Source organism: Xiphophorus hellerii, chromosome 7 (genome assembly GCF_003331165.1).
Source record: "Xiphophorus hellerii strain 12219 chromosome 7, Xiphophorus_hellerii-4.1, whole genome shotgun sequence".
In the NCBI taxonomy this organism is placed as follows: domain Eukaryota; kingdom Metazoa; phylum Chordata; class Actinopteri; order Cyprinodontiformes; family Poeciliidae; genus Xiphophorus; species Xiphophorus hellerii.
In genome coordinates this window covers 12859074-12883314 of record NC_045678.1, presented here as the reverse complement: position 1 = coordinate 12883314, position 24241 = coordinate 12859074, and the positions used below count along the sequence as shown (strand labels likewise).

Below are 24241 nucleotides of genomic sequence, written 5' to 3'. Positions count from 1 at the left end.
GTAGAACATCCAGAGCAGTTTGCTGCAGATGTTAAAGGACCGCAGTCTCCTCAGGAAGTACATCCTGCTCTGCACTTTCCCATACAGGTGGCTAGTGTGTTTTGACCAATCCAGTTTACTGTCCAGCCACAGCCCAAGATATTTGTAGGAGTCCACGACCTCAACCTCAGTTCCCTCTAATGCGACTGGTCTCGGCTTTGGTTTGGACCTCCCAAAGTCTATAACCAGCTCCTTCGTCTTAGCGGTGTTGAGTTCCAGGTGGTTTGTGTGGCACCAGAGAGCAAAGTCCCTCACCAGACAGCGATACTCCTCCTCTCTGTCGTCCCTGATACATCCGACTATGGCTGTGTCATCAGCATACTTCTGTATGTGACACAGCTCCGAGTTGTAGTGGAAGTCAGAGGAGTACAGGGTGAAGAGAAGAGGGGCCAGCACTGTGCCCTGGGGGGGTCCTGTGTTGCTGACCACAGTGTCAGACACGGTGTCCTTCAGCCTGACATACTGCGGCCTGTTGGTGAGGTAACTATGGATCCAGGTGACCAGGTGCGGGTCTACTCCCATGCTGTTTAATTTATCCTGGAGCAGAAGGGGCTGGATTGTATTAAAGGCACTGGAGAAGTCCAAAAAAAGGATCCTCACCGTGCCGCTGCCCTTATCCAGGTGGGAGTGGGCCCGGTGCAGCAGGTAGAGGATGGCATCCTCCACACCAACATCTGACTGGTAGGCGAATTGCAGGAGATCCTGGGCATGTTCCACCTGGGGTCTGAGGAGGCCGAGGAAGAGCCGCTCCAACGTCTTCATCAGGTGTTAAGTAAGTGCCACGGGCCGAAAGTCATTCAGCTCGCTGGGCCTGTTCTTCTTGGGCACTGGGACGATGCAGGATGTCTTCCAGAGGGTGGGCACTTCCCTTAGCTGCAGGCTGAGGTTGAAGATCCGCTGTAGTGGCTCTCCCAGTTCAGTAGCGCAGGTCTTCAGCAGCCTTGGACACACCTGGTCTGGCCCTGCTGCTTTCCTGGGCTTGAGCTTCCTCAGCTGTTCTCTGACCTGGTCTGTGGTGAAGTGGGGCGGGGGTTGTGCTGAGGTGTGTGGGGGGGTTGTCAGTGGGGGTTGTCAGTTATGTTAATGATACTTAATAAAATAAAATAAAATGAAACTTAAGCTCAATATAAAATGACATTACATAAATGTTATGGGATGGACTACATATTAAGGCGGTAGAAAGCTGATTCAAAAGCTTTCTTTGCGTATCTTTAAGAAGTCTGCTTTTCAACTCAAACTATTTAAAACAGACCAATGAACCCTGAACGCTGCACAGAGAGGTAAAGGTCAGGTAGTCTGAGGATTCCTGATTCAAGCTATTCCAACATGGTGGATGGATCAGGATGAGAATAAAGTCCAAACTAGTGTTGCATTGTCCAAGTTCAGCCATGCCAGGTGTTCAAAAAGAAAAGTCGGGTGACTTCCTGGATATGCTGGTGAAAGTTTATCCCACAACAAACCATTTCCTTCCAACATCTCAGACACATTTTAGTATGTCAGAATTAATTTGGCTCAAAATTAAAAGGACTCATCCAGGTAGTATGAATCTCACATAATTGTCCACTTAAGTCCAGACCCTCTTCTGGGCTTCAGTGGACAAGCATACATATGTTGTAAACAACAAACTATTAAGTGATTTAAGTTACAGTTTATGGTTTTAGTTCCTTTAAAAGTAATGATACATTTTTTTAAAGTAAAGAGAATTCCAAGGTTATGAATACAGTGTGTTAAGCTAAATTTCAAACAAGAATATGAGAAAATTAAAGTAACGTAAATATAATCTATAAAAGTCCATTCATTGCAACATATGTGGACTAACTAATCATCATCTATTAGAAATGGCTAAAAATCATTACCTCTGTTTGTTCTCAGTTCAGTTGAGTTGATTGAATTGTTTTCCAGTTAATTGCCAAATATTTTGCCAGGGGTAATTACATCTCCCTTGTCCTGTTTCTTCAGAACTTTTTATTAATCAATCAATCAATCAAATTTTATTTGTATAGCACATTTCAGCAGCAAGACATTTCAAAGTGCTTTACATCATTACAAACACAGAAACACAATGCAATATAGAATCAATAATCAAAACAAAGCATTAAATCAAGTTCCATCCATAAATTTGTAATTGATTACATTTCACATACAATTCTAAACAGGTGGGTTTTTAGTTGAGATTTAAAAGAAGTCAGTGTTTCAGCTGTTTTACAGTTTTCTGGAAGTTTGTTCCAAATTTGTGGTGCATAGATGCTGAAAGCTGCTTCTCCTCATTTGGTTCTGGTTCTGGGGATGCAGAGCAGACCAGAACCGGAAGACCTGAGAGGTCTGGAAGGTTCATACAACAACAGCAGATCTTTAATGTATTGTGGTGCTAAGCCGTTCAGTGATTTATAAACTAACAACAGTATTTTAAAGTCTATTCTTTGAGCTACAGGGAGCCAGTGGAGGGACTTTAAAACTGGTGTTATGTGCTCTATCTTCCTGGTTTTAGTGAGAACGCGAGCAGCAGCATTCTGGATCAGCTGCAGCTGTTTGATTGATTTGTTGGACAGACCTGTGAAGACGCTGTTGCAATAATCAATACGACTGAAGATGAACGCATGGACGAGTTTCTCTAGATCTGGCTGAGACATTAGTCCTTTAAAAGGATTAAAAGGATAAAACAAGAATGAAGGAAGATTGTTATGTTCACCCAGCCCAAGGCTAAAACAAAATTACTTCATTATGAAAGAAAGTTGTGTAACTACACTAAAATGTTTCCCAAGATTTATATTTCCATGCAACTTTTCTTCTGAGTGAAATCATTTTTAAGTTTGAGAGTCATATAATGTGTTTTTAAATAAAATTACAAAATTACTCTTGTAGAATACTGATATTTTATATGTCCTGGTTCATTAGATGAGAGAGCACTATGAGCAGGAGTTAGATCTCTTCAATTCCTGCTAAATTTAATGAGAATAAAAAATCCATATAAAAAGTTGAGGAAATAAGAAGAAAGATTGTATGAACGTATAAACCCAAGCATGAAACTTTCAACCTTTTTTGGATCAGGGTTGAAAGTTTAAAACTTTTAAAAACCAATATGGCTGCTGTGAGTTATTTGTGATAACTCTCTTAATAAAGAAGTTATTTGCTCTTCTGAGATTTTTTATTTAATTAAAGCACATCCACACATGCTCAATAAATATTTGTAAAGCTTATTTTATATTTGAAGGCAAAGTATAGGCTGACAAACTGCTAAAGCTTTACCTAATGGTAACTAGTCTGATCTTTGAGTGCAGAATTTGGCAAATCCTTTTCCAACCTTTGTCTAGAAGATGCTTCACTTGGGTGGATGCTTTCTTAGATCTGATTTTCAACTTCGGAGCTAATAATTAAACGTAAAATAATTAAAAACAGACAGTTTTCAATTCAGTTTTCTGCTTTTGGTTCTACCTCAATGTTCCTAAAATAATCCTCACTTCACTCCCAATACGAGTTGCAGCTCAATGTCCTTGACTACCATCTGTTTGGCTTTTATAAGCTACAGATTACATCTAATTTGCTTCATATTTGCCTCATAAATAACAGGTTTTACTATAAGTATCACTAAAGGCATCCCGAGTACCACTAGTAGTACTTGATCACGGGTTGAGAATCATGGCAGAATTAAACATTGTGTTCTTCCAAGAATCAAGTAATCTGAGCCTTTAAAGATTATAGTGAGATTACCATATTCATGATGCTCTTTATCTCCAGAAATGCTCCCTGTGGTCTCATGATACACATCCGCTTTCCTCTAAATGCCACTTTTCCTGACGGCTTTCCCTGATGAGAATATAAATGATAGAATTTCACTGTTGAACTTTTTTTTCTTGTATCACTTGAGAAACTTTTATTTTCTCGTATCACTTGAGCTTCAGGTTTAAAGAAAGCAAAAATAGAAAAAAGAGAATTTGAGAAGAAAAGTAGAAGTCAGGTGGTGGTGATCAAATTTACTTGAATAAATGATTGTTAGTACGCGTTTGGGTTATGAGCCAAACTGTCCTTTCTACTGTGAGAAGGATTTTTGAGAAGTAGAAAACATTTTAGAGTTGGAAATCCTCCTAACAAACTGAAACACACAACAAATGTTTCTTGTTTGGAACAGTTGCTATGAGAAAGCATTTTTTTTTCTGTCTCAAAAGAATACGGCAGTATAGCTTAGTTTTGAAAAGTTGCACCTGAAGGAACATCAAGACCTCTGGAAAGAACATGCACCACCATGTTTAATGCAAAATGCAATAGACAGCATATAATCACAAACAGCTCATAGCAATTGTTAAGCACAGTGAGGAAAGGATTCAATGAGACAAACATAGAAATCCAGGTCAAAAAGATGAAGACTGACAAAAATTCAAGTTTCAAAATTGTCCAGACAGACCGCAACTAGATTGAAACAAGATGTGATCTACGTGGCGTGCTATGGTGGCGCAGGGGGTTAGCACGCCCCACGTTTGGAGGCCTTAGTCCTCGACGCGGACGTCGCGGGTTCGACTCCCGGTCCTGACGACCTTTGCCGCATGTCTTCCCCCCCCTCCTTCCTGTCTGCCTACTGTCTAAAAAATACGAGCCACTAGCGCCGCAAAAACTCTTCGGAGAAAAAAAAAAAAGATGTGATCTACGTTAAGGAATATTTGAGAATCTCAAACTTTAGGATTGCTGATGCTCAGTTTCTCAGTTCTCTCTGGTAAAGCAACAATTTCATGACAAAACGATCCTAATCTGTTTTCAAAATTAGCCGGCCAACTGCTGGTTCACTGACTTGGACCCAGGCTCCCAGTGGGACCCTAGTGGGAAGCAGAACTGGTGCTGGTGGGATGAACAAAAGCAATGTTGTAAATAATGCAAGCGATGTCTACTTAGTTATTCCACATACATCTTTTCCATTTTAGTATCATTTTTTTGTTTCATGAGTGTGAAATATCATGTGTGTATTTGACAGTACCTTAAGACCAAATGACTTCATCATGTCCTGTTATCCTAAACCCAAGAGTCAAAGAAGCATGCACTTTTCATTTTACCATGGCTGGATGTAATCAAAGCACAACATAATTTAAAAACATGTTGTCAATTAAAAAATTATTAATCTTATTTCCATGATTTCTAAATTTGGACCTTGATTAGAGACGACGTAAATGCAAAAGTGAGAAAGACTGGATCACTAAATTGATTCTGGATTTTGAGCTTTAGCTGAATTCATCTGTATGTGCTGCTTTTCCACTTCCTGCTGATTAATTTGTTGTAATTATCCTTGTTTATTAAGTTCATTAAAGAAATTCAGCATTAAAATAAGAAATAAATGACTTCAAACTGAATTACCATCAAGTATGACAAATTAATCCTTCTTTGCTTATACTGTAATTTCCACTCATTTGTGTGTAATTATTGTGACAGAAGAATCCCAGTGAAACAGATTCAAATGCATTTCTTTATTCTACTCGACATTAGCGAAATGACGGCTCAAAGACAGAGACAATAAATGTAATGAGTTAAGAGAATGTACTTCATCTAATGCCACCTATGCAGATTTCTTAAGTTAAGTTAGTAGGCACTTTGTGAAAGCTGCTTATTGATACGGTGGGGTCACTGTGAGGTCCAGAGTGCTTTACAATGGATTAAAGCAACTCCACAACTCTCAACAAGCCTTGGCGGTTTAGGCTTCGTCAGATGAGCAGGCCAGTGATAATCCCCCTGCAACTTTCTCCTGCTCTCTGAAATAATGGTCCAGCTAATTCATCTTGAGACCCACAAATTAAATTTCCAATCAAAAACACTTCTAGTAATGAAAATTTGTGCTCAGGCAAGGATTAGAGATTTATCAAAATGGGTTTGAGTGATCCTGCAGCTGTTTTTCTCACACATGCTTGGTTACAAGTGTCAGGTTCTCCAGCTTTTATACATGTTTGGTTAATTAATTAAAATACCTTTTTTGTCTCTTTGTTGCCCTGTGATGGACTGGTAATCTTTCCATAATGAACCCCACGTCTCACTGCTTGAGACAAACACCACCCCTTCTACTACCTTGCAAGGATAAGTGGGTATAGCCAATGAATAAATGAATGAAAAACAGGTAGTGTGTCATTAGGACTCAGGAGCATGCACAGAATGCATAAAAGTATAATACAATATATTACGGATGATAAGACCCAAAAAAATCAAGTGCAGTTTGAATAAGATGAGTCGCAAGACGGATCCTTCAGGAACTCCACAGGTAACAGGAGGGGATGAGGTGGAGAAAAGTCAAATTTCAGCAGACCAGATTCTGCAACATAGTTTGGATGTGAATCAAAATTAAGAAAAATACAATCTTGAATCCTGGCCTGACTCCAGAGTCAATCTATAAGAATGTTATGACCAAGCCTTATGAAAAGCTGAAAAAAGGTCTTTCAAGTGTCCAACGTGTCCCTCCAACTCATGACAAGTGGCTCAAACTCTTATTTAATGTTTGAAATATTAATGGAGGTTTTTTTTGCTAGTGGAATCAGTGTGTACTCTTCTAAAGATGCATTCCCATAGTGACATTGCATGCGGCATAAAGGCACACCTTGCCAGAAGTGGCAGAGGCTTACACGAGCGCCACATAAGGTGATATTGTCCAGCACCAGCTATATGCAATACAAGACGACTTTACTTATTAGTTTTGAATTTGTGTCCTCACATAGAAAGACACACATACAGGACCTATAAGTGGATGTTTTCTAGCCGGGGGGAAGGAGACACTTTTAGCTCTTTATTACCATAGTAAGAGGGCAATAAAGTATTTCAAAAATGAATAAATATGCAATAAAATAATGTATTACGGTGCTTTAATACACAGCAATTTCCTAAAGTCTCACATCAACACAAACACAATGAAACCGATTCCTTTCTTGAATGTACACGCATATTTGACAGAGAAATAGCTTTATTTTCAGTTATCTATGGATACACAAACACAAGAGGATTACAACCTCGCCCAGAAGTTTCCAGTTCACTGATGCAGTTACCTACAGCACTCCCCTCTGTCTCTTTACATGACGTTTTGCCCCTAGGATGAAGAGATTTCATCTCAAACAATGGATGCAGGCATAAAGCTTTCCGCAAAGCTGCTTAAGATGATTTTCCTATTACACAGCATAATACGGCTCAACTTAATGGCATTGTATTCAGGTTTTTGTAAGCTTATTTGTTTTTTTTTTTCTCTCTGTTTCCCAGTGCTTGTTGCATCTTACAGCAAACAGCTTTCTCAATGCTAACTCAGCCAAGGTAGTAACCAAAATAACATTTCAATGCATGGTGAGGTGTCAACCTGGCAGACTCTGAATACAGGCCAACAAATATGGACATCAGTCAACACTGGACATTTCTGGACACATTTTAAGGTTTACATGCACCAACAACCCTCCTTCCTCGATGTGGATAAAAATAGAAGAATGAAAAACTGTCCCATTTTATTTTATTTTTTTTTCAAAATCTTATCCTAACAATTCTTACAAAATAAATATAACTGAACCCTTTTCTTTTTCCCCAAGGAGTTTGAGGCACTAGTGGTCTTTGTTGACAACAATCAAGCAGAAAATGGGCAGAGAGAATGGGGAACACATACAGCAAAGGTCTTGAGTTCAAGAATTGAACTCCAGTCGATCTCCCACTGAAGCAATTTCCAATTTATATTTAGCTTTTTAAAGTTGATCAGAGTATCTTTGACTACTAAGACTGGTATATGCAGATCTGAATAAATCAGAAACTAGCTATACGAAAAGGTACATGTGAAAAAAATAGAAAGTCAGAGTCAAAGTTTAAACAAGTATGGGTGAGCTGGATATGGATAAGGAGTTTACTAAGCAATCCTGGGACTTTAGCATAATGACAGACTAAAATTTTACTGTTTGGCAACACAAACTCCAGCTGGCTGAAACAAAGGATCAATGTGGAGAGAAGCACCTCAGGACAGATTAGGATCTATGAAGCTTTAGACCCGTCTTTCCTCCAGAGGTTTTTTGACATACAAATAAAATCCAGGGGCCTTTCTAGCAATAAAACTAAAAAAATTGTTCACCATCGGATCTTTTAATAGGACAATGATCCAAATCCAAAATCAGGTTGATTTTGTTGACCAATCATGGTCAAATGGCTAAAGTTCCCCCTGCATGCTCTAATCTTGTGAAATGTAACAAAAAAAGACCATTTGATATCCTATTGGTAAAGGACAGAATGTATTCGCAGAAGTGAAAATATTTGTATAATTTTGTAAAAGATGTACATAAATATTTCCTAGAGTGAGGTTTCTCAGTGTAGAATAATGCTACTGTCAGGAAAAAAATGCATTATCTTATATTTCATACTTTTTCTCTTAACTAAGGACTCAATTAAACCTGGAGGGTTCTGTAATTTGAGAAAAGCTTTTGGTGCTCTAGAGGTAGATTTTGGGTATTAATTTTAAAAAGCCTTTCCCAAAGTTGGTATTAATCTTTGGTAAAGGCATATTTTTAGAATAACTGTTGCAAAACTATGGATTAATAAAAACATAAAAACCGAAAGATAAAAAGATTGAGATGCTAAAAATAGTTGTGGGACAATATGCTTAAATTTAGTAAAATATCTGGTGATGTTTGAATACTTCACCAGAAATAGTAGCAAGATAAAGTTGCTCTGGGGAGCTGAAAGTATTTAGAGCCACTGTTTGTAATTTTGTCTTCAACATAGTAGAATGATGTGCCGTAATTGTTCCTCTACAAATAAACACACATGAATATCGAGCGCCAGTGTACCTGTTTCACTGCCCAGAGCAGGCGGCTGTAGCAGTAGATCATTACGAGGATGGGCAGACCCAGGCAGAAGATAAACAGGCAGATGATGTAGGCATGTGACTCAGCGGTCTTAGCAGTCCAGGAGACGGAGCAGCTCGTTCCAGCCCCCTCTAAGCCGTAGCTGCTCCAGCCAAGCAGAGGAGGCACTGTCCAAAACAAGGAGTAAAGCCAACACCCCCCAACAGCAAGCAGGGGCTTACGGTAGTCTGGTCCGCGCTTGTTGTACAATACAGTCAGAGTGCTGTAGCGGTCGTATGAGAGGATCACCAGTGAGATCAGGGATACAATACCTGGGGAACAAAAACAAAGAAGTGGAGGTGTGAGGTACTGAGAGTGGGTTGGAGATCACAAACATTCAACCAAATACTTTAAAAGTTTTTGTTATGCTGAATTTTTCTTTTTTAGATAGCCTTCAACTTCACTAATTTTCCCCTGAGAATTTACTCACAAAGAAGCTAGCACCCATACATCACTACTCCTCCAGATATGTGGCGAACAATAACAAATTAAGAAATTTTAGCAGCAACCAAAAAAATTCTTATGACAGGTGATTAAATGAAGAGCTCCTCTCAACCATCAGCTGACTCCTTAATTTCTAGCACTCTGAGGTGCAGTAAAGCCTTCACTGCTGCTTGAGTTAATTATTGCTCACTGAGCAATAAATTAAACCTGGTTCATCATTTCCACATGCACTGATTTATGGTGATATTCTTTTCAAACTTGATTCTCTGACAGGTACTCCGACCACCAACCGCTTTGTTCTAGTCCAATTTTTCTGAAATCCATGCATTGCTCTCACACATCTCAAACATTTTTGTTTTTGACGTACGAGTTTGAGTAAAAAGGGAAAGTACAAACGATAAAAATGGTAAATGGCCGATACTTGTATAGCGCTTCTGGTTCTGCTCAGCTCTGCTCTGCATCCCCAGAAACAGAACCAAACATGGAGAAGCAGCATTCAGATTCTACGCACCACAAATCTGGAACAAACTTTTAGAAAACAGCAAAACAGCTGAAACAATGAGTTACCGTACTTTAAATCAAGATTAGAGTTGCTTTTGAATATTGGCCAACATGTTCGATGTGTTTTGACAATTTTGATGATGGCATCTGTCAAAATGTAATGTTTGTCACTGGTTTGTCAATTGTTAACTGTATTTTTTTAATGTCTTCTTATTGTGTTTTTATTAAGTAAGGCACTTTGAACTTAATCAATGAAAAGTAGATCAGACCACTTTGTTTGGCACCAACAATCACGCCAAGTTCAAAGTTACTGTAATCCCTTTTCTTCCCCAATTTTGATGCTCAGTTTGATCACCAGCTTTCTTTCCAGTCTTCTTTCTTTCTAGATGCCTAAAGGCAACAAGTTGCTGCCATAGGATTTCTGATCTGCTGTTATGTAACTGAACATTTTTCATAAGTCAGATGGCAGGGGTATCTGTATGGCAAATAACTTCAACAGAAAAGTCTGACAAGGAGCTTTAATCACAGATTAAAGAAAAAGAACCCAGTGAAAGTCTCTCTCCTTCTTGTGCTTTTTCCGCTTTGTTCTGTTCGTAACAAGTTGTAGCCGCTCTCAGCTTAGCTCTCATTCTCAAAGGTTTCTAAGATGCACACCCCCTGGGAAAAGAGGGTGGGCACAGAGACAAGATCTGTACACATCCAGTGCCTGGTACTTCTCTGGTTTATGGGTAAGACTCTAGTGGGATTGATGTCAAGTAGAATAAAGATTAATACAAGATATTCATGCTGCCTTTAGCAAGTTGTTTAAGAAAAAGGCAGGAGTTTTCTTTTAAGGTTCAAAAGGACTGAGTTACAACACAGCCAGGAGAGACTTTCATGCTACATGAAGCACGTAACGAGGATTTCCATTGAGGAATTGCCTCTTTTCCTAAACAGTGTGGAAGTTATTAAAATGCCGTCTATGGCAAAAGAAAAGGAAAAATCTTTTAACTGATTTTCTTTGTCGTTTATATTTATTTTCTGGAGCATTTGCTGTTCTCATGATAATAATACCAATTTCAGTTTATTTCCAAAATTGATGTCATTATATGTATATGATTTTGGTTATTCTACCTCTATGCCTTCAGCTGGGGAGCAATTTCCCTTGTATTAGAAACACCTGCTTTCAGTTTGTGCCAGATTAGAAATAAAACCCCCAACACTACGGATCGCCCCTGGCTTTCATGCAGCGTGCAAATGGAGAAGCAGTTATCACAGGGCAGTAGCAACTGCTCAATTTCTGGATTTACAAAGTTTTTCTTTCTCATCAGTCAGCCAAGTCAAAAGACGCTTGCAAAATTTTTTAAACCTTTTTATAGAGCATTAATATTTGAAAGAATATTTGCCTTGTAACCAAACACACAGCAGTCATATTGCCAGTGTGGATTAAAGCATCTGTGCTGCTAGGCACTGTTAATCACAGGACTGATGTGCAATACCATCTGTTAAGCTTGTTTTCCACAATTAAATCCGTCCTTAATGGCTATGATGTTACAGTACTTTAATTTGTCACTTAGCCACCATACTATTATGGCAGTGTTATGTAAATGAAAGCAAGGAAAATACAAGAAATATTTTCTTCACTTTACTAATAATGACATCAGTATAACACACAGCTTAAGTCCTGTATTCTTTCATTATATTACAATAACAGTGAGTCTAACCTGCAGAAACCAGAACCAAATATGGTTTATTTACCACTGCTTTGTGAAGTTTTCTGCATGTTTTTTTATTAGCTACCTGTAATATTAAAACTATTTTTGTTTTAATAGTTTATTGCAAGAAGCATCTTGTTTGTACATTTTGCAAATTAATCTAATTTGTGGTGAAAGTTTTAAAATTTGAGATGCAACTTGTTCAACCATATTATTCCAGACTTGCAGTAAATCAAAGTTAAAACAACAACCGTCTCTACAAACAAATCAGCCAAACTACATAAAAAGCATCGAGCATGGAATTTAATCCATTAGTTGCCTTAACTTCTAAGGTACTACCATTAACCATAAAACCCAGAATCAGCAGCTGACCTATAGTTTCATTTCTCTGAAAGGTCTGCTATTGTCTCTTGTCTTTTGTGTGTTCAAAAATAAATGACAAGAGTGAAGGCTCAATCAAACTCTAAGACAAGAAAATCCCTCTGAAGGAAAAAACAAGAAAATTGAAGATTTCTCTCTGCAGGTGGTCAGTTTGTTGTCTTTTAAGGATCAGTCTCAGCAGACTGAGGAATGAACAGACAGTCTTATTTAAAGGAACAACAGCAGGAGGAAATGTTTGAAGAAATTTTGTTAAGGTATAAAGTCAAATTAATTTGTCTTCTATAGTATTTCAAACTGCACTTAATACTTAATCTGTTTTTGTCTGGGAAAAAAATGTAAAATACATGGTCACTCAAATTCCTTTTAGATTTGATTACTCAGACAACTTTCACAGGGATCTCTGATCTTATTTAGCTCCTTAAATCTATGCTAGTGGTTAGAAAAGGGAAGGTGTGGTGAATTAAACAAACTGGTAACCACTAACTACTGACTGGACCAGCCTTTTCCAGAAACAGAACCTCCATGGCAGTCAATACCTAGACCTGACATTGCAAAGTATATTGAAGAAAAAAGTAAAGAAAAATAGTAAAGCACAGATCATTATGTAGTAAAATAATAAAAGTTATTATACCTATCTTTCATCAAAGATGAAGAATCTTTTTTTCACAATTTCTTTTAGTTGTGAATTCCACAAAAATGGCCTTTATCAAAGAGTACCAATAAGAAAATCACTGTTGAGAAAAAAGCCATAAGAACATTTCAGTGTGTGTCTTCTTTATCGCTACAAGTGAACACAACAACAGGGCACGTACTCCAGCGCTTCCTGTCTTTGTAAGTTTTATGTCCTTAAGCTGTGCACCTGTTAGCTGAAGTGTGCTGGAAAATGTGCAAAGTGCTTCAATTCTGCTGGTTATTTTCAGACAATATGAAGTGATGAACAGGTTTCCTTCCTGGCTTATCCTGGTAAAGTTCATTGACAAAAAAAAAAAAAGCCTTGACAAAAACCAAGTGCATCACAAGGCCAACACAGCAAAACACAAGAAATGCTATCCAAATATTGTTGTCTTTAATAAAGTTCTCCGTCAGTGATTATAAAAATCATCAATTTAACTAGATAAAAGCAAAAGTGATGAAAAGCATATTAATGAAAATATAAATCTAGATTTAAATACCTGTTTGTGATTATAAAATTTATGTTTTATCCAATTTATTTACAGTAGGGCTGTTGTAAACGAATATTCAAGTAATCAAGTAATCTATTGATTATTCTTGCAATAATTTTTCACATTTGAGCTTCCCTAACAATACCTTTTCTGTAGTTTAGAAAATCAACCTGTAACAATAACAACTCACTTTCTAAGTTAGCCTGAAGAAAAAGTAATACAAAATTCTGAAATTATATTCAATTCATTAATAAAGAGGCAGGCTCACAAATACGCTTATGAAAGATGTCTATACTCCAGCTTTTGTATTCATCTTCAGTCAGTTTAACAGATGAACTCTCACCTTGCCCAGACATTTATAGCTCTTGTGTTTATGTTAGCGACGGGATTTGACTCCTGCATTCGTCACACACATAAACTCATCTACCATCTATGTCTATGTACCGCCACGATGCGTTTTTCCACCCATTTGTTGACACCGGGATGATATAAAATTTATTTTCCGGGATTAGTCAGTAGAGCTACACATCTAAAGCAAAGCTGCCCACAGTGTTCAGTCTATCCGCTCACCTGTATAAATAATCCCGCCGTGCTCGTCCCCGTCGTTCGCTCTGAACCAGCAGCTCCAGGAGGAGAAAAGCTGCCGTACTCAAAGCATCGCTCCCGTCATTTTGAGGGTGTTTATTGGTTTCCCGAAAAATGACAAAAATCCGGGGATTATCATGAATCAGTAATATCCTCCCAGGCCGAATTTGAAAATTGGACGTTGCTGCTAACACTTGGCTTTCGTCAACAACTCAGGCAGAAGTGAGAGCGCTGTGCAACGCAAATAACGACCCGGCGGAATACGGTGCATTAAATAATAAAACATAACGAAGCTTTGAGGCAGGTAAATTTTCCTTGAGGAAGTTTAATAATCGAGTATCTGGAGTGATTCGAGGTATCGAATATTCGAGGTATTCGAATCACTTCAGGAATCGTTTCAGTCCTAATTTACAGTGAAATAATTTGCAATCATCTGGGAATTTCAGCTCCTGAGAATGGATTTTTTTTCACTTATATATTCACAAAAATGCAATTGACATATTTGTGGTCTAATACTATTTTGCAGACGTAAAATCTAAATTCCCTCTATTAAAACACTAAAATAGTGTTTTATTTTGCACTGTATGCTCCAAAATATTCCCTCATTCACTACATTGTGTTTTGTGATCTGAAAAATGTCCACTGTTTAGACTTAACAGAAGCTTTAAATACAGGGTTTGATACATATTTTCCAAATGATCTTGCAGATAAGCTGAACTATATATTGCACAAGTACACAAAGTTGCACAGAGTTATTGTCCTGCACAAGCTGACAAAGCTGGTTAAATAAGAGGAAAAACTAAGCAAATAAACAAACGGGTTAGGCAAAGAAGGGAAAAGATACCAGAAAAAGGGACGACTGTCATATTTATCATATCTTAACACTGCATTGCATTATATTCAAGCTTGATATTATGCAAAATATGAGCAAGACTGTTTTTAAAGTTTGATTAATAGAAGACTAAACTCATTGAGGAAAGTCTGTGGCTATGAGCTGCAGGATATAGAATGAATTTCCTCAAGTATTCAATATGAACAAAGGAGTTCATTTCTTATTAGCAGGTGCGCTGCTGTTGTTTTGATATACAGTATGCAGATTATAGCCTTGTCTACCATCTCGCCACTTCATTTATTCGACAACCATTTCTTTATAAGAAAGGAACTGAGAAAGCTCTGGGGTTTATAAAGGAACATTACTTTAAGATAAAAGTTTTTGTTGCTTTCTCATGTTGCTGAAGCAGTTTTACTTTCTGTAGTTGCCTGACATTGTAGATGTGCCAGCTTTAGCAATTACATGCTTTTTTTAATTAGCTTTTTATCAGTTCTCTGGAGCATTTAACTGTGCCAGGATTTAAATTAAAAACATAACACAAAAGGTAAATTGCATACCAGAAAGGCAAAAACATTTATTGAAATTCATAATAGGAGTAGCATTAAGAGCAACTCGTGTCCATTTTTGTTCTTAATTCTTTTATTTTACACAATGCAAATGTTCACTCAGCTTTTTGCGTGGAAGCTATCATCTTTTAAGTTCCCCATATCTACTTGCAAAAATATAGGGAATAGGGAATTGATTGGGATGTACTGAAAGAAAAGCCGGAGCTGACTTTCATCATGAGACCACTCAGTCTGACAGTGTTTATCAGTTTTCTGTAGTGGCTCTTTGCCTGGGGCCAAATTTGTGGCTGGCACAAGTGCTCCAGTCAGTTGCACCAATTACAAGATCTATCTATTGCTTATTGACATAATGTGAATTGGGTCAACCCACCGGGTACACAGGACAAAATTACAAATTTTGCAATTAACCAACGTGGATTAACACACAATTCGTTTGTACTGACAAACAGGTTAGGTTCAGACCTCAAACGTAAACTGCAAAGTGACGCAGTGTAGAACTGGTAACTTCTTGATGAATAAATTCATGTTATTGTCCAAATATTAGTACCACTGAACTTGTGATATTTAAATGGGAATAAGTCAAAGGAGGTGTGTGGTTTACCTACATGTATGATCAGTTCCAAATTGATCAGGATGTACTCAAAAGAAAGCCAGAGTTCAATTTTATCATGAGACCGCTTAGCCTGACCGAGTCAAAAAAGCCAGATGCAGCAAAGATATGACGATGCAGTGAAAAACTAAGGCTTCTTCCCAGTACAGGCCACAGGAAACAAAAGATAAGAGATAAAACATAAAACAAGAATACAATTACTGAGGGCATGCAGTATGTCACAGAAACCACTCAATCTATTTGTTACTGTAAATAACCAGCAGATTGAAAGCAGATGAACACCCTTCCCTACACCCAGGATCTTTGAGCCTGTGCAACAAGCAACTGAACGAGATCTATTCAACAAATAAAAGTGGAACATCTTTTGAAGAACATATGAAGAGACCCTTTCTATAAAAAGAAAAGGCTTTAATCGAGAAAAAAAAAACCCCGGATTGAGCGACCTCAGTAAAAGATAGTATATACATTATTTCAGCTTGCTGAAATAATACAACAGTGTATTTACAGGTACAAGTCTGTTTTTTTGTTTTTCAACTTTTGGTAATGTTAAGATCCCCTGTAGCGACATACCATGCTGAGAGGCGTACAAACGCAAGGCCAAGTTACAAAGAAGACCATGTCATTTTAAAAACCATGCTTACTTCAAACGAACACTATCAGCAGACAGCAATGCTATGGAAGCTGGCAACAGGTAGACAGGAATCTCACACGTACAAAGTAAAAGTCAAGACATAAAGACTGAGAGCAGATGAGCATGAGTCATCCCGCTCAGGACAGATCCTGGCATTTGGTTCCATATAGAAAAGCAAAAGGTAAACAGATTGAAAAGGTGATTGCACTTTAGACGAGATATGACACAGATGTTGGAAAAGATGCCAGATGTCTGTGTCTTTGCCATCCCTCAGAAGAATAGATGGGATCCTTTGTGTGCCTTGCTTCATTTTTATCCCTGTTTGAATCAAGCCTGCTAGAGTCTTGGAGCATATGGTGATCAATTGTGGCATTGCAACTTAATGCAAATTAATCTTTGATTATGGTTTTCTGGTTAGACTCCTGGCAATCTTATCTGAAGTAAAAGCAAAAGAGCAAGAACAATAGCTTGCTGAAATAAATTATTAAAGTTAAGATTTCTTATATTTGATTGGCACCCACAAAAACTGTAAATGATTGTGTACTGCTGCCCCAACAAGGGAATTAATTGGTAAAATGCCAAAAGACTGTACAGTGCCAGGTATTTTTCAATTACTAACTAAACCTCAAAATAACAATACAAAGACCAAATTGGTATTTTTTTGTAAATTTGAAAGGAATAGACTTTCACTTCTAAGAATCACAGCCTGCTTTCCATCAGATATGCCCGTATGATGACACAACAGAATATACAGGAGAATTCAGAAGAGCATTGGATCAAGCTTTGTTCATGCAGAAATCATGCATCTTCAGCACAGCATAGAAGCCCCAGGCAAAATGAAGTCCAAACACCTGCTCATTTTTAACACAGCATGAAATATTCAAGGCTTTGGGATGAGAAATTATCATAATGCTTCACCAAAATCCCCACTGTGACGATAAGAAAGCAAACAAACATGAATATAGAAACAAATAAGACTAAGTTCAAAACTGCTCCATAGGTGCAGAGAAATTAGAGATATTTTGATTATTGTGTGAGGAAATGTTCTTGTCTCAATAAACTTTTTCAAGTCTTTTGTTTTGTATGCAGAGAATTGTGTAAGATTTTGTCCTGTTAAACCAAAAGTTTTATTGGATTTATGCAAAACAGCTGAGGTCAGAAACCTTTATAATCCAAATAGATATTTTTGCTCTTGATCCTCCTAAAGAAAAGGTTGTCTTAATAACGATGGGTTATTAAATGTTTTTGAACATTTGCTAATGAAAGAAATTTATTCTATGATTAAATTACATAAAAAATTACTACATAAAATTTTAGCTTTAGAGCTAGAAGAAATAGCAAACCTGTACAAAAACAAAATAATAAAAAATGTTTTTCCATGGAGCATGGAAAAACAAAAAAACATGTAAATACCAGTCTAATGACAAAAAATTAGACTATACAAAGAAACGATTCCCTGTGCCAATTGTCTATGTCCGAAAACGGAAAATGTCCATAAAGTTATAACAAAAAATGCTTGAAGTGGACTTTTTTTAAATGTTCCTGTATTTAAAAACATCCCTCAATTGTTTATCACTTCAGAGTTTTACTTCTTTTAGGAGTATGAATCTGAGAATAAAAAGTCAGAGCACCTACATTTCTTGAGAAGTAACCCAACTTGCAAATAGAGTCCACTTGTGGGTAGTTTATTTTTTGAATAAATCCAGCAGTTTTGTGAAAGCCTCAGAGGTTTATTACAGAAGATAAAGAGAACAAACAGCATCATGAAGGCCAAGTAACAGAGCAGACCATTCAGGGGTGAAATTGTAGAAATGCTAAAAGAAGAGTTAGCTTATGAAACAATATTTCAAGCTCGAACAAGTCACAGAGCTGTCTTCAATCAATCACCTGAACAAGGAAAGTGAATGGCACGGCAGCAAACCTGCTAGAATAAGCTACGTTCACACAGCAGGTGAATGTGACCCTAATCTGATACTTCTGCCCATGACCCAATTTGCCATTTTCCTTTGACGTAGCAAAGATGCATAAAATCCAAATAATTTACAATGAGGTTTGTGGCCTTAATGAGTCAAAATGTGAAACAGTTCGAGGGGTGTGATTACTTTTGAAAGGCACTGCATCAGCTAATGGCAGCAAAATTAACAAGCCGTTTCCGTCGGTTTTCGACACTCTTGACATTATTGAAAGTGGAAAACCAGAAATTATCTGAAGCCTGACAGCAAATTATGACAGCTTTAAAAATCACGCCTTGAAATAAGCATTTGCTGTCCACGTTGCCCCTTGTACTTAGCAGCTAATGGAATCTATTTGCAATATTTTAGAGTGACATTTGGTCTTTCACTTGCAGCTCAAGCCTAACCACTGCCCATCATTTAACATAGCAGAATGACAAGTAAAATAGGTAAAATTTGTAGAAATGGCAGGTAAAATGCTTATGAAGAACTTTGCTATTACATTTAACATCAGGGGACATATTATTACCGGATCACTATGATGACTCTGTAGCTGTTTGCCTGCAGGTTCTGGTCAAATCAAGCAAAGGGAAATGTCCATTTTGAAGCTTTTCAGGTAAGTGATGCTCTGAACCGAAGGATCTTTTAGTAATTGGTAAAAACAAATTAGTTGTTGGGCTTTTCATATGAATTAACGTTAAAGCTGTTCGGGTCGGGTTTATTTGTTCACTCACACTTGTTGGCCCAGTCTCCAGGGACTTCACATTGATATCAGCTGTTCAGTGTTCAGCTAGTATCCCTGCAATATGCAGCTAACAAGAATGCAAATGAGCTAAGCAGTCTTATCTAATATTTCCAGGAGCAGTAACTGGAGAATCCAATTTGTTACTCTGTCACACCACCTTCTGGACATATACACAAAAAGCCTTCAGACACAGGCTGTGCAATCCCCAGCATCGGCATCAGAACTTAAACCTCCCTGAGACCTGTTTAATAAGAAAAAAACTAACCTTGGTGTTTGTCTTTAAGGGAAAGTGGATCTTGAACATGGTGAAATAGTTTGTAAAAATTGGATTTTAGTTTTCTATAGAGAATGCAGATTTGAGCTGGCGTTTTACTTGATAACTAAATAAGCAATTTTTCACCATTTTCAAACTGTCACAGTTGTAGTTTGTGCATCGCAGCGCAAACAATATGGTAAATAAAACTATCTTGCTCTGCAGTAAAAGTCCCTTATGAAAAAAAATGCAACAAATTTAACCCAACTCTGAAATATTCAGTAATAATATAACACTTGCTAATGTGCATGTCAGAATAATAGTGTGTCATCTTCTAATCTTGCCCAAACTGTCAGAAACTATTAGTTAAACAAGCGCTTTAAAGCTCTGAATGAAAGCAGATTTGCCACATTTAAAACAATTGTTTTTATAATTGCATTGCTACCCAAGTAGAAACAACATTAGTGCCTCTAATCTCCATCAGCCTCTCTGACCTGATTGTACGAGAAAAATACTTCCAGCGCAGCATCTAATTAGGTTTGACAATTTAAGAGATTTGCTGCCATTTCGCACTTTACTGAAATAGTTAGCTTATTGAAAAGCTCTGTTCATTTCAACTAGTTTATAATCTGTGCTGCATGTTAAAATAACCATAACTGGAGAGACAGCTCAAGGTCAGAATGGAGCAATTATCTATTGACCACTTCTGCACTCTCGCTTCCCCACCTGTTGCTGCCAGTCAGATGGCTGAAAGGCAACACATTTACCTTAACTACAATAGTTTATTTCAGATGTGTAAAATGATCATGAAAGACACAGATAGTTAATCAGTGGAAACCAAAGATCCTTCAACTACTAAGGTAACCAGGGAGAGTGCAGTGCCTAATAACCTGCCAATGTCTCTACAAATATGTCTGTGATCTGGCCGACTGCATGCCATTTTTCCACTGATCCAGATTCCAATCTTTATGCTGCCCAGCAAAGTTTTTCCCTGGTTACCCTCACAAATCCGCTTTGTCCCAATTCCTTGAGCTTCCTTCGCACTATTTGTGGAAATGTTCTTACTTTCACTACTGAAAAAACAACAACAACAGTGAGTTCTCCTGTTTTTGTTTCCACCACACATTTGAGAAATTGCTAACCATAATCGTTAAAGTTTATTTTTTACAAATGCACTTCTTATTGTAAAGATGATGGTTCCCCACTATCATTTCTGTTCTGAATAACGCATTGGATGGTTTTTCACCAAATTTTGGAAGTTCCAGCAATCCCCTTAGATTGCTGGAACTTCTAAGGACATCCACTAAACTAAATTCCAGTTTAGTGAATGCCACTAAACTGGAATTTAGTGGCATCCAGTTTTCATTACTGGCTGAAAACTGTAATGAAAACTACATTACAGTAGTTTTCATTACAGTTTTACCAGTAATGAAAACTGGCATCCAGTTGGAATTTAGTGGCATCTAGTTTTCATTACTGGATGCCACTAAATTAAGTCTTTCTAAAATAAATGAACATATTTTTCCTGACCACATGATGTCTGACATGGTTGTTTAAGAAACAAGGCTGATCACTGCTACCAGCTGAAATATGATCATCTATGCAATAACTATCCAAAACCCTATCTCCTTTGCTAAATATTGGTAGCGACTGTTTGCTTTAGGGCTTTATAGACAAGCAGTGTGTTAGTAGCTGATGGGATTTCATTGTGAAGTCAAGTCAGCCATCCTTTTTTTTAAATGCACCATAAAGTTATAGTTTAAGAAATGCTGCAGATACGTGTAAAAACTGTAACTATTCCAAGTCTAAATGGGAATTTGTTTAACAAAAATATCACTCTGTTCCCTCTTCCTGCTGTGACATCTGTATTTTGCAAGTACACGTTACATTTGTCCCTCATGTAGGATTTATGCCAATTACATTGGTTGATTGTTTCATAATTAAAAGTTACACTCAAATAAAAAAAACAAAGTCGAATCAATGCATTAAATTGAAAAAACAAACTGAGTTGGACACGTTCTGCTGGAGATTGTGAGAGCAGAAGAAAACACGTACCGAAGCAGGAGTTGATGAAGCCGTACCAGCTGCAGCCGCCGCGCCCCAGCAGCCACTTTCCCCGGATGCTGGAGGCGAAGCTGAGCGTGGTTCCAAACAAACACACCAGCATGTCGCTGACGCTGATGTTGAGCAGCAGCATGTTCACCGGCGTGCGCAGCTTCTTGAATTTGCAGAACAGCAGCAGGACTATGAAGTTGTTCAGGAAGCCGAAAGTCATGATGAAGCCCAGGACGAAGGAAAGCACGACGAAGCCCGCCGGGGAGAGCTTCGCCGCGCCCGCGGACGCGTCGCCGGGCTCCAGGCCATCGCTCTGGTTGAAGCTGTAATTCACAGCACCCTGACCAGAAAACATCCTGTGGTCCATTCATCTAACTCTGTCTTTGATCTGGAGGAGTTTGGTCGCACTGGACAAAGCAACCGTGCGACTCATTTCATACGTGGAAAGTTTTTTTTGTTGTTGTTGTTTTGAAAATTAAAAAAAAAAAAAGCAGTAGTTTTCTCAAGTTTTTCCCTGGGCTGATTTTGCTCGCACAACCTGAGAGCCTCGTGTTAAGTACAAAACGCACATACCTCCAAAATGAAAACTCCTTTCCAAGAGGAAAAAAAAAGGGGGGCCACCTGTTAACCTCAATGCATCACTCCTTCTGTGTTCAGCGCGCTGCTGAACCTCACATTTCTGTTAAAAAGTCTACACCATGCCAGGTCAAATTGATTCAGGATTCTACTGTATTAATGCTTCGGAGAAGCCTGTCATTTTCAAGTGCAGTAGAGTTGATTGTAATCCGTCCTCACAGTGCAGACTCCAGCAGGATTAACGTGCAGTGGTTTCCAGCAGCTTTAAAGGCACGGCTGCTCTTACGTCACGAAAGACTGTAGCGCTTTGGCCGACTGGGGAGGCGCGTGTGTGTTTTTGTGGCATTCGTTTTAACGCGAAATACGCATTTAAAATGAAAACACTTCAATTAATTTATCTTAATATGTTTTTCAATTTTATGTTTTGGTTCATATTGGGAAAAAAGGGCAGTCTTGGTTACACAGAGGTTAGCAAATGCAAAAGAAATGTGTTCATTCAGAGTTAATTATCTGAAAGAAAAGAAAGTTTAAAAAGAAAAACAAACGCCATCAGCTGGTGTGAATGCTGGCTGAGAGGCCTGGGGCAAGCAGATGAAGCAGCAAAAATTACAAAAAATAAGATGCAGTGCAGATGCCCGGGGACATCACAGCCTACGGTGTGATGAGGGGGAGAATTGCTGAAAACAACAAAAAAAACCAGGTTTGTTGAAGATAGCATCTTGTTTTGCCCCAATCCAGACTTAATTCACTAAACCAGATCAAACCTTAAAACATTTTCATTGATGGCCCCAGACCAAGGCAGTAACTTTTTAGGGTGGTAAAGCTCAAAGAAAATAACAATGTTAACACACACATATATCAGCCATCTTTTTTCCCTTGATAAATGAAACTACTTGCTGTATTTACTCTGGTTATTCTCGTCTGAAGGTTTTGAGTGTAAAAAAAAAGAAAGAAAAACTGTTTCCCAACATTGTTCATCCAGGTTTGTTTTTTCTGATAACACATATTGGCTCTCAACTTTAGTTGGAGTTTGATTTCTCATATCTCTCAGAATCTCAGAATATCTGTCAGAATGCCATTGCTCACTGTCAGCTTTGTGGGGTAGATAAGGTTTATTCTTTAGAAAGTACCCTTTTACAGTATTAGCAAACATGACAACTCTCATCAAAGCTGCACACTAAGTGCACAAACTAGAGCTACACAACTCTACAACAGAGAATCCTTTGAATGATTTATTTTCATCTCTATGCTACTTGTTTCTGAATCACTGTTTGTTTTGTTATAGAACTATTTTGAAATGCATTATATCTTCACAAGAGAAGTGGCATGACCCCACTTAGCAGTAAATACCTTTTGATGGTGATTCCCTTGCTCGACATTTCCAAGTGAAGATTGCGCAAGAAAATTGTAAATTCTGTTAATGTAGCTACACAGCAGGAGTTGTTGTTGTAATAATATCAGGGTCAGAGCGTGTAAAGCAAATCTTTATTTTGCATGTTTTTAAGCTAATTCTGGTCATTAAACAGCTGTCAGATGGCCCAACTCCCCCGGCAGATGGGTTGTTCAGAAAAATCATCCCTGAGGGACATCAGCATGCAATTATATAACCACATTAAACATGTCAAAGATGATCTGGTGTAAATTGTCATGAATGTCTTTCATTTGAAATTATGTCATCTCACTGCTTCCAACAATTAATTTTTAGTTTTGTAAAGTCCACTCTGTCCGCTGAGGGAGTGATGTTTGATAAGGATGAAGGTTTTTTGTTTTCGTCATCTTCCCAGAACAAACAAACCTTTCAAAGTGCAATTGCCTTTTTATAAGAAGTTACTTTTTTAAAATCAAGCATTTATATTATTTACATGCTCATTTGCTGTTCCTAGTTCAAGTAAGTTAAAATATCTTCTTTTTTTTTTACAGAGTTAAACCAATATTACTTATTATGTAGGCAGGTTTAAACAATGTCATGTCACTTTTCCTGCAGTTTCCCCAAAACTAAAATAAATGGACAGAAAAAATCTGAGAGGTCCCTCTGCAAACATTTTTCAGTTTCATAAACTTAAAATCGATTTTGAAGTAAATAATCTACTTCAAATTTAACACCCTTAGGAGGTTAACAAAAATGACATGCATCCTCTTGCCAGTCTAAATACATCAAACGGACAACTACTGCCCAACAGAGAGAACAACTAATTTAATTATATATTCAACTGAGTACTCATCATCTTCCTAATTACAATGAAAGGATTCAACTTGATCACTGTCCAGCAACATATGCCATCTCTGCAGATGGATTTACCTAGCAGCCTATTTTGATGCTCCTATTGGATCATCACCTGCCTGTTTCTGCTCACAGGTTGCAAAAACAAGGCCTTTTTGCAAAAAGGCC

At 37.8% G+C, this 24241-nt stretch overlaps 1 protein-coding gene and 1 long non-coding RNA gene across 2 annotated transcripts in view; one reads left to right on the top strand and one right to left on the bottom strand.

Moving 5' to 3' along the window:
- tmtops2b (teleost multiple tissue opsin 2b) overlaps window positions 1–22122 on the bottom strand; it is a 32855-nt gene extending 10733 nt beyond the window's left edge. The window contains exons 1-2 of the mRNA XM_032566820.1: window positions 21277–22122; window positions 8808–9136 (exon numbers count right to left, since the gene is read on the bottom strand). Coding sequence (XP_032422711.1) covers window positions 8808–9136; window positions 21277–21643 — 696 coding nt within the window. The 5' untranslated portion in view covers window positions 21644–22122. The remainder of the gene's footprint in view (window positions 1–8807; window positions 9137–21276) is intronic.
- LOC116722654 (uncharacterized) lies at window positions 724–23614 on the top strand. The gene is made up of 3 exons (XR_004339809.1): window positions 724–815; window positions 15949–15951; window positions 23604–23614. It is a non-coding gene; the product is annotated as an uncharacterized LOC116722654 (long non-coding RNA).
- Window positions 23615–24241: the final 627 nt, after the last annotated feature.